Below are 12,162 nucleotides of genomic sequence, written 5' to 3' on the forward strand. Positions count from 1 at the left end.
TTCATTGATTACTATCTTTATTAATCGTAAACGATCAGAGGCTTAACATGTTAATTGCTAAGGGTTTCCGATTTTAATTTGAGTTGTTTCGGGAAATGTGATACAGTGTTACTCAGTTTACAATTATTTATTTGGGATTCGATTAACACATTTTTTTTATCAAAATTTGGAAAGTGCAAAAAGTTGACAATATTTCTAACCTAACCTGAACTATTTTTTTTATATATTTTACGGCCATTTTCATGTAGCTCCGTAACGTAGCTTTAACGGCCAGTTAACAGAAAGTAAATTGCAGATATCTTCTCTCCAGTTAACTTTAACTGAAAAATTTTCAGCAGTTAAGTTCTTAACTCGCATATGGATTATATAGACAATATGACAGATATATCCGCAACATGGTTTAAAATTTCGTTAGCATACGTAGCACTAACGTAGCTTCTTGAAAATATGATTTTAGGTGGCCTACCAGGTTCCAAAGATTTCATCTTTCCTCTAATGACTTTGGTATTGATTCCGAGCGAAAGAAGCGTAGAATTTAAGTGAGGATACATTAAAAAAAAAAAAAATTTCAATTCTCTTTTAAATTTGAGTTTTGCGTACTTGTTTCTAGGAAACAAAGTTTAATTTGTTGGTTTTTTTTTAATATGCTATAAGAGTCCATTTTTAATTCGAATCACATAACTACACCCTCAAAAAAATCGCCCCTGAAACATATACTCCCAAACAGTCCAATTTTGGTTGTTAACGGCCATATACTAACACCACGTTCCAAATGTGAACCGGATCGTATGAATTTTGCTCCTCCAAGGAGCTCCGGAGGTCAAATCTGGGGAACGGTTTATATGGGGGCTATATACACCCAGCAAAAAAATTTGGAAGTTCTTCCAAAGGCACAACTTTAAATGCACTTCCAGAAGATGCACTCACAATGATGTTCTTTATTTTAACTACCCAAGATGTTCTTTTAATTCAATTTTTTATAACTTAGTTTTTTCATACTTTTAATGGGTAATTTTAACTTTTTTTGTTTCAAATAGGTTAAAAACAGAGTAAGAATTCATAAATTGGTACAAATCATTTAAATTTTGTCGAAAAAAGTGCTAAATCCAATCTGAATTTGTGAAAATATTTGAGGTCAAACGTTTCCGACAAGCGTTAGAATCCATTAAAAATTATAGAAATTATAATAATTATTTATTTGACAAAATATCACAGAATTGTTTAATTTACATCCAAAACATTGAATTCGGATCACACCTAAAGAAGTGATGCAAACTCAGTGCAACGGCTGTTGAAATGAAGGACTTCCGTCCTATGACAAGCCCATGTTAAATTCATCGCTTCTGCGTCAAATTTGCACCACTTCCGGATCCAAAAAGAACATTTTCATTACTTTTTTGGCGACGCTTTTTTTGCTGGGTAATTATGGACCGATATGGATCAATTCTGGCACGGTTGTTAAAGATCATATACTAACACCATGTTCCAAATTTCAACCGGATTGGATGAAATTTGCTTCTCTTGGAGACTTAGCAAGCCAAATCTGGGAATCGGTTTATATGGGGCCTATATATAATTATGAACCGATGTGGACAAATTTTTGCACGGTTGGTAGAGACCATATACCAAAACCATGTACCAAATTTCAGCCGGATCGGATGAAATTTGCTTCTCTTAGAGGCTCCGTAAGCCAAATCGGAGGATCGGTTTATATAGGGGCTATATAAAGGGTGATTCTTTTGAGGTTAGGATTTTCATGCATTAGTATTTGACAGATCACGTGGGATTTCAGACATGGTGTCAAAGAGAAAGATGCTCAGTATGCTTTGACATTTCATCATGAATAGACTTACTAACGAGCAACGCTTGCAAATCATTGAATTTTATTACCAAAATCAGTGGCAGAAAATCCGCTTTTTTATCGACAAATTTTGTTCAGCGATGAGGCTCATTTCTGGTTGAATGGCTACGTAAATAAGCAAAATTGCCGCATTTGGAGTGAAGAGCAACCAGAAGCCGTTCAAGAACTGCCCATGCATCCCGAAAAATGCACTGTTTGGTGTGGTTTGTACGCTGGTGGAATCATTGGACCGTATTTTTTCAAAGATGCTGTTGGACGCAACGTTACGGTGAATGGCGATCGCTATCGTTCGATGCTAACAAACTTTTTGTTGCCAAAAATGGAAGAACTGAACTTGGTTGACATGTGGTTTCAACAAGATGGCGCTACATGCCACACAGCTCGCGATTCTATGGCCATTTTGAGGGAAAACTTCGGAGAACAATTCATCTCAAGAAATGGACCGGTAAGTTGGCCACCAAGATCATGCGATTTGACGCCTTTAGACTATTTTTTGTGGGGCTACGTCAAGTCTAAAGTCTACAGAAATAAGCCAGCAACTATTCCAGCTTTGGAAGACAACATTTCCGAAGAAATTCGGGCTATTCCGGCCGAAATGCTCGAAAAAGTTGCCCAAAATTGGACTTTGCGAATGGACCACCTAAGACGCAGCCGCGGTCAACATTTAAATGAAATTATCTTCAAAAAGTAAATGTCATGGACCAATCTAACGTTTCAAATAAAGAACCGATGAGATTTTGCAAATTTTATGCGTTTTTTTAAAAAAAAAAGTTATCAAGCTCTTAACAAATCACCCTTTATAATTATGAACCGATGTGGACAAATTTTTGCACGGTTGGTAGAGACCATATACCAAAACCATGTACCAAATTTCAGCCGGATCGGATGAAATTTGCTTCTCTTAGAGGCTCCGTAAGCCAAATCGGAGGATCGGTTTATATAGGGGCTATATATAATTATGGACCGATGTGGACCAATTTTTGAATGGTTGGTAGAGACCATATACCAAAACCATGTACCAAATTTCAGCCGGATCGGATGAAATTTGCTACTCTTTGAAGCTCCGCAAGCCAAATCTGGGGATCGGTTTATATGGGGGCTATATATAGTTATGGACCGATGTGGACCAATTTTTGCATGATTGGTAGAGACCATATACCAAAACCATGTACCAAATTTCAGCCGGATCGGATGAAATTTACTTCTCTTTGAGGCTCCGCAAGCCAAATCTGGCGATCAGTTCATATGGTGGCTATATATAATTATGGACCGATGTGGACCAATTTTTGGATGGTTGTTGGAGACCATATACTTACACCATGTACCAAATTTCAGCAGGATCGGATGAAATTTGCTTCTCTTTGAGGCTCCGCAAGCCAATTCTGGGGATCGGTTTATATGGGGGCTTTATATAATTATAGACCGATGTGGACCAATTTTTGCATGGTTGTTAGAGACTATATACCAACACCATGTACCAAATGTCAACCGGATCGGACGAATTTTGCTCCTCCAAGAGGCTCCGCAAGCCAAATCTGAGGGTCCGTTTATATGGGGGCTATACGTTAAAGTGGACCGATATGGCCCATTTGCAATACCATCCGACCTACATCAATAACAACTACTTGTGCCAAGTTTCAAGTCGATAGCTTGTTTCGTTCTGAAGTTAGTGTGATTTCAACATACGGACGGACGGACGGACATGTTTAGATCGACTCAGAATTTCACCACGACCCAGAATATATATACTTTATGTGGTCTTAGAGCAATATTTCGATGTGTTACAAACGGAATGACAAAGTAAATATACCCCCCATCCTATGGTGGAGGATATAAAAATATTTTCGTGAGGTCAAAGATTTCACGTCTTTAAAATGCGAATGCAAATTTTGCTTAGCATAGAAGATGCAATTCTCTAATATAAAGTTTTTTCCTTGTCCAGAAGTCGATAAACTTTTCAATAAAGTCGTATTGTCCTTATAATTAAGTGATTTCACTTCAAATGGGTATCATAACATGAAAGAAACAATGTTTTGGCTAGGGTCAACTTGACTTTAATAATTCAGAAGAATTCTTTAATTTTAATGAAATTGTCTTTAAATTAGTTGTCTTTTTGCATCTTGACTACAAAGCAAAAAATCGTTCAAATATAGGACATGTTTTTCAACACTTTATTTTAAAGATATTTTTTACTTGAAACATAGCATAATTTCTACTAGAAGTCGAGTCTTAATTTGGAAAATAAAGATGTTGTTAACTTATTTTTAAAGGACTTTGATAGTATATGAAGAAAAAAAGCTGAAAAAGCGAAAAATTAAAATTTGCTTCCTAGAAGCAAGTACATAAAACCCAAAATTAAAAGAGAATTGTATCTTTAAAGTATCCTTACTTGTATTCTCCACTTCTTTGGCTCGGAATCAATACCAACATTTTTTAAGTAAAGACAAAATCTTTGGAAACGGGCATGATTTTTTTTATCACTAAACGTTTATATTATTTCAAAAATATCACGAAATTCATAAATTCTATTAATTTTCCATGCAACCTTCATAACGAAGTCTGGCACTAAAACTCGTTTCATGAGCTGAGACATACACTTTTCAGTTTTCATTATCGAAATGTGAGGTGAAAAGTTTTCCTCCATCAATTTATTGCTTGGTGAAAATTTTCTCTTGGAAGTTTCGCGAAACCCAACATCAACAATGACAACAACACACCAATAGTGCAACAAATAAAAACCCACTCAAGTTGTCACTGTGGCCCCGCCGCACGATTATTTTTGACATTAACCTCTTCGAAGACCAAACTCAATATATGCATCCATTATACACGGTCATCCCCACACTCCGATGGACTCCTACTCAGAAATATAACAAGATGAAAATTTCTTTCAATGCTAAGCCACCAGCCAAGGTGCAGCATCAGCAACGGCCTTAGTAAATCCATTGCCACCATCACCATCAGCAACTATTTGTTGGGGTGGGGGAGAGGGGACAATGTGAACATGCAACAAACTCTCTTGCCATTTTTTTTATGGTTTATGTGGTGTGGCTTAGTTTGGCGTTGAATTTAATGTCAGTTCAGTTTTTGTTTTCTTTGCAAACTTTTGTTTGGAAATCGGAAAATTATGGATTTGTTTACTTTCACCTGACAATGCTACTCCAACAACAGCAGAGTAATAAGTAAATGCTTCAAGATTGTCGGCTATTTGGTTTTTGGTGGCCTCTGTTGTCAGCGGTTTTGTTGGGCAACATTTTAAAGTTAAATGCATATCCAATAGAAAATCTATTAATTTTTAGAAAAATTTGTTTGAGTAGCATGTCTGCAAGGTGCGGGCCAAAAGTAATTTAATTTTATTAAAACTTTTTTTTTATATATAACTAATTAAAATATATATAAATTTATTTTTATTATAATACAAATTTTAATTAAAATATTCGTAATGGTAAGTATTAAACTAAATGAAATCATATAAAATTGAATTATTAAATATAAAGAGAGTTTATTGAAATAATTTAAACTAAATTAAAAATTGCATTTGTAAATAATTATCACCTAAATTAAATTAACCCTTAAATGGACAAGATCACCGATTCCTCCAAAAAAAGATATAATATGCATAATGGTAAAAAAAAGAACACCTGCATATTACGTTTTTAAAACATATGTGTTTTTTTGAAAAAAATAGTGATTGTATATTAAAAATACAGTTCACATTAAACCAATTTTTTTTACAAATGAACAATTTGTTTTTAGCAGAGAATATAGATATTTTTACAATACACAGTTTTTTTACAAAACAATACTTTCATCTATGGTAAATATTATTTAACTTCCAATTTGTGGTTTTTTGAAATTTTGGTTAAAATTTGATTTTTAATTTTGACTGCAGATTACTCAGAAATATAACAAAACATATGTATTTTTATACACTGCACCACACTGTGGAACAGGATATTATAAGTTAGTGCATATGTTTGCAACGCCCAGAAGGAGACGAGATAGACACATGGTGTCTTTGGCAAAAATGCTGAGGGTGGGCTCCTAAGTCGATATAGCCATGTCCGTCTGTCCGTCTGCCCGTGAACACATTTTGTAATCAAAGTCTAGGTCGCAGTTTTAGTCCAATCGACTTCAAATTTGGCACAAGTATGTGCTTTGGCTCAGAATAGAACCCTTTTGATTTTGGAAAAAATCGGTCCAGATTTAGATATAGCTCCCACATATATATTTCGCCCGATATGGGCTTATATGGCCCAAGAAGCTAGAGTTTTACCTTAATTTGCTTAAAATGTTGCACAAGAAGAACAATTAGTGCTATAGTCAAGTGTGCCAAATTTTATTGAAATCGGTTCCGATTTAGATATAGCTCCCAAATATATCTTTCGCCCGATATGGACTAATGCGGTCCCAGAAGCCAGAGTTTTACCCCAATTTGGTTGAAATTTTGCACTAGGAGTACAATTAGTAGTGTAGTCAAGTGTTGCAAATTTTATTGAAATCGGTTCAGATTTAGATATATCTCCCATATATAGCTTTCACCCGATTTACACTCATATGACCACAGAGGCCAGTTTTTTGCTCCGATTTAGTTGAAATTTAGCACAGGGAGTAGAATTAGCTATTCGTGCCAAATTTGGTTGAAATCGGTTCAGATTTAGATATATCTCCCATATATAGCTTTCGCCCGATTTATACTCACAGAGGCCAATTTTTAACTCCGATTAAGTTGAAATTTTGCACAGGGAGTAGAACTAGCATTGCAGCTATGCGTGCCAAATTTGGTTGAAATCGGTTCAGATTCAGTTATAGCTCCCATATATATGTTTTTCTGATTTCGAAAAAAAATGGTCAAAATACCAACATTTTCCTTGTAAAATCGTCACTGTTTAGTCGAAAAGTTGTAAAAATGACTCTAATTTTCCTAAACTTCTAATACACATATATCGAGCAATAAATCATAAATAAACTTTTGGGAAGTTTCCTTAAAATTACTTCAGATTTAAATGTTTCCCATATTTTTTTACTAACATTGTGTTCCACCCTAGTGCATTGGCCGACTTAAATTTTGAGTCTATAGATTTTGTAGAAGTCTATCAAATTCTGTCCAGATCGAGTGATATTTAAATGTATGTATTTGGGACAAACTTTTATATATAGCCCCCAACACATTTGACGGATGTGATATGGTATCGAAAATTTAGATCTACAAAGTGGTGCAGCGTATAATACAGTCGGCCCCGCCCGACTTTAGACTTTCCTTACTTGTTATAAATAACGTTATGATGTGTTAAATACAAAAAACTTTTTTTGCATATATCTTAAAAGATATAGTGCACATTTAAGGGTTAAAATAACTAACACTAGTTTATAGTTAATCGTTTAATTTAAAAACGTAATTTAATTAAACTGAGTTATAACCTAATGAATTAAATATAATTTAATTAAATATGAATTAAATTAAGCTAATTTAAGTATGCAATTAAATTGTGCTAAATCATAAAAATAATTAAATCCTATTGTAATAAAAATTTCAATTCAAACTAACTTATTAGAATTAAACTAAACCAAAAAAAAATAAAAATAAATTATTTAATATTTAGAGAATTCATCAAAACTAAATTGAATTAAACATAATTAAAATTTGAATTTATAAATAATTACCACCTAAATTAAATTAATTAACACTAATTTAAATACAGTTGTTTAATTTAAAAACATAATGAAATTAAGCTGAGTTACAAATTAAATTAATTAACATTAATTTAATGAAACTATCTCAAACTAGATTTAAACATACACAGAAAAAAATATCCCCAAAATATTTCCAATTAATTGATACAATTAATCTTTTTAATCAAATGGATTTTTTTTAATTTTTAAATTAGAATGTATTTCTAATAATCAATTTTAATCAAACTTAAAATACAAAGTCAGTTAAAAAAGTAATTGAAAATAGTTACGTTTTTAATTTAAAAAATTAATTGAGTTTTCTGATCAACATCACTTTAATTTTTAATTGAATCAGACAATTTTTTGTGTGTAAAAGAAATTAATTTAAACTAAATTAAGCATTTAATTAAATTAAGAAAGATTAATTCATATTACAATAAATATTTTAATTAAATTTAAATTTTTGCGTGTTTAAAAGGAATTTAAGTAAACTAAATTAAGTATTAAGTAATCAAACTCGAAAGCCTAATGGATAATGGCTTTTTTTTTTTAATTTTTAAATTAAAATGTATTTCAAACAATCAATTTTAATCAAACTTAAAATACAAAGTCAGTTAAAAAAGTAATTGAAAATAGTTACGTTTTAATTCAAAAAATTAATTGAGTTTTCTGATCAACATCACTTTAATTTTTAATTGAATCAATTAAAAAATTAATAGAAATTTGCTAATGAAATGAATTAATTTTTTAATCGAGTGTTTTTTATGCCCAATTAAAAATGGGATTGAATCAGACAATTTTGTGTGTGTGTAAAAGGAATTGAATTAAACTAAATTAAGTATTTAATTAAACTAGAAAAGTTAATTCATATTATAATTAAATTTTTAATTAAATTTTTTGTAACCAATGAAATCAAATAAAATTAAATGATTTAATATTTAGATTATTTAATATTTAATTGATACAATTATTGTTTTAATCAAACTCGAAAGACTAGTCAGTGATGGATTTTTTTTAAATAAAAATGTATTTCAAACAATCAATTTTAATCAAACTTAAAACACAAAGTCAGTTAAAAACGTAATTGAAAATAGTTTCGTTTTTAATTCAAAAAATTAATTGAGTTTTCTGATCACCATCAATTAAATTTTTAATTAAATCAATAAAAAAATTAATAGAAATTTGCTAATGAAATGAATTAATTTTTTATTCAAGTATTTTTTATGCTCAATTAAAAATGGGATTGAATCAGAATTTTTTTTGTGTGTAAAAGAAATTATTTTAAACTAAATTAAGTATTTAATTAAATTAAGAAAGATTAATTTATATTACAATAAATATTTTAATTAAATTTAAATTTTTGCGTGTGTAAAAGGAATTAAAGTAAACTAAATTAAATTAATTAAACTAGAAAAGATTAATTCATATTATAATACAATTTTTAATTAAATTTTTGTAACCAATGAAATCAAATATTGAAATCAAATAAAATTAAATTATTTAATATTTAGAGAATGCATTGAAAATTAAAAAGTTTGTAAATAATTTCCACTTAAATTAAATTAACTTAATAATTTAATATTTATACCCTGCTCCACACTGTGGAACAGGGTATTATAAGTTAGTGCATATGTTTGCAACACCCAGAAGGAGACGAGATAGACACATGGTGTCTTTGGCAAAAATGGTCAGGGTGGGCTCCTGAGTCGATATAGCCATGTCCGTCTGTCCGTGAACACATTTTGTAATCAAAGTCTAGGTCGCAGTTTTAGTCCAATCGACTTCAAATTTGGCACAAGTATGTGTTTTGGCTCAGAATAGAACCCTATTGATTTTGGTTCAGATCGGTTCAGATTTAGATATAGCTCCCATATATATATTTCGCCCGATATGGACTAATATGGCCCCAGAAGCCAGAGTTTTACCCTAATTGGCTTAAAATTTTGCACAAGAAGAACAATTAGTACTATAGTCCAGTGTGCCAAATTTCATTGAAATCGGTTCAGATTTAGATATAGCTCCCGTATATATCTTTCGCCCGATATGCAGTAATACGGTCCAAGAAGCCAGAGTTTTACCCCAATTAGGTTGGGGTAGGACTAGCAGTGTAGTCAGGTGTGCAAAATTTTATTGAAGTCGGTTCAGATTTAGATATAGCTCCCATATATATCGTTCGCCCGATTTACACTCATATGACCACAGAGGCCAATCTTTAGCTCCGATTTAGTTGAAATTTTGCACTGAGAGTAGAATTAGCATTGTAGCTATGCGTGCCAAATTTGGTTGAAATCGGTTCAGATTTAGATATATCTCCCATATATAGCTTTCGCCCGATTTACACTCATATGACCACAGAGGCCATTCTTTTGCTCCGATTTAGTTGAAATTTTGCACAGGGAGTAGAATTAGCATTGTGGCTATGCGTGCCAAATTTGGTTGAAATCGGTTCAGATTTAGATATATCTCCCATATATAGCTTTCGCCCGATTTACACTCATATGACCACAGAGGCAAATTTTTAACTCCGATTTAGTTTAAATTTTGCACAGAGAGTAGAATTAGCATTGTAGCTATGGCCAATCTTTAGCTCCGATTTAGTTGAAATTTTGCACTGAGAGTAGAATTAGCATTGTAGCCATGCGTGCCAAATTTGGTTGAAATCGGTTCAGATTTAGATATATCTCCCATATATAGCTTTCGCCCGATTTACACTCATATGACCACAGAGGCCATTTTTTTGCTCCGATTTAGTTGAAATTTTGCACAGGGAGTAGAATTAGCATTGTGGCTATGCGTGCCAAATTTGGTTGAAATCGGTTCAGATTTAGATATATCTCCCATATATAGCTTTCGCCCGATTTACACTCATATGACCACAGAGGCAAATTTTTAACTCCGATTTAGTTTAAATTTTGCACAGAGAGTAGAATTAGCATTGTAGCTATGGCCAATCTTTAGCTCCGATTTAGTTGAAATTTTGCACTGAGAGTAGAATTAGCATTGTAGCTATGCGTGCCAAATTTGGTTGAAATCGGTTCAGATTTAGATATATCTCCCATATATAGCTTTCGCCCGATTTACACTCATATGACCACAGAGGCCATTTTTTTGCTCCGATTTAGTTGAAATTTTGCACAGGGAGTAGAATTAGCATTGTGGCTATGCGTGCCAAATTTGGTTGAAATCGGTTCAGATTTAGATATATCTCCCATATATAGCTTTCGCCCGATTTACACTCATATGACCACAGAGGCAAATTTTTAACTCCGATTTAGTTTAAATTTTGCACAGAGAGTAGAATTAGCATTGTAGCTATGGCCAATCTTTAGCTCCGATTTAGTTGAAATTTTGCACTGAGAGTAGAATTAGCATTGTAGCTATGCGTGCCAAATTTGGTTGAAATCGGTTCAGATTTAGATATATCTCCCATATATAGCTTTCGCCCGATTTACACTCATATGACCACAGAGGCCATTTTTTTGCTCCGATTTAGTTGAAATTTTGCACAGGGAGTAGAATTAGCATTGTGGCTATGCGTGCCAAATTTGGTTGAAATCGGTTCAGATTTAGATATATCTCCCATATATAGCTTTCGCCCGATTTACACTCATATGACCACAGAGGCAAATTTTTAACTCCGATTTAGTTTAACTTTTGCACAGAGAGTAGAATTAGCATTGTAGCTATATGCACTAACTTATAATACCCTGTTCCACACTGTGGAACAGGGTATTATAAGTTAGTGCATATGTTTGCAACACCCAGAAGGAGACGAGATAGACACATGGTGTCTTTGGCAAAAATGGTCAGGGTGGGCTCCTGAGTCGATATAGCCATGTCCGTCTGTCCGTCTGTCCGTGAACACATTTTGTAATCAAAGTCTAGGTCGCAGTTTTAGTCCAATCGACTTCAAATTTGGCACAAGTATGTGTTTTGGCTCAGAATAGATCCCTATTGATTTTGGAAGAAATCGGTTCAGATTTAGATATAGCTCCCATATATATATTTCGCCCGATATGGACTTATATGGCCCCAGAAGCCAGAGTTTAACCTAATTGGCTTAAAATTTTGCACAAGAAGAACAATTAGTACTATAGTCCAGTGTGCCAAATTTCATTGAAATCGGTTCAGATTTAGATATAGCTCCCGTATATATCTTTCGCCCGATATGCAGTAATACGGTCCCAGAAGCCAGAGTTTTACCCCAATTAGGTTGAAATTTTGCACAGGGAGTAGGACTAGCAGTGTAGTCAGGTGTGCAAAATTTTATTGAAATCGGTTCAGATTTAGATATAGCTCCCATATATATCGTTCGCCCGATTTACACTCATATGACCACAGAGGCCAATCTTTAGCTCCGATTTAGTTGAAATTTTGCACTGAGAGTAGAATTAGCATTGTAGCTATGCGTGCCAAATTTGGTTGAAATCGGTTCAGATTTAGATATATCTCCCATATATAGCTTTCGCCCGATTTACACTCATATGACCACAGAGGCCATTTTTTTGCTCCGATTTAGTTGAAATTTTGCACAGGGAGTAGAATTAGCATTGTGGCTATGCGTGCCAAATTTGGTTGAAATCGGTTCAGATTTACACTCATATGACCACAGAGGCAAATTTTTAACT

The 12,162-nt window shown here is 33.0% G+C and overlaps 1 protein-coding gene across 1 annotated transcript; it reads left to right on the top strand.

The window, feature by feature from the left end:
- Nucleotides 1-2,033: 2,033 nt before the first annotated feature.
- LOC142243000 (uncharacterized) lies at nucleotides 2,034-2,576 on the top strand. Its single transcript, XM_075314449.1, has one exon. It carries the CDS (start codon nucleotides 2,034-2,036, stop codon nucleotides 2,550-2,552), a length of 519 nt encoding a protein of 172 aa, XP_075170564.1. The 3' UTR covers nucleotides 2,553-2,576.
- Nucleotides 2,577-12,162: the final 9,586 nt, after the last annotated feature.

This window comes from Haematobia irritans, chromosome 1 (genome assembly GCF_050003625.1).
Source record: "Haematobia irritans isolate KBUSLIRL chromosome 1, ASM5000362v1, whole genome shotgun sequence".
Classification (NCBI taxonomy): Eukaryota; Metazoa; Arthropoda; class Insecta; order Diptera; family Muscidae; genus Haematobia; species Haematobia irritans.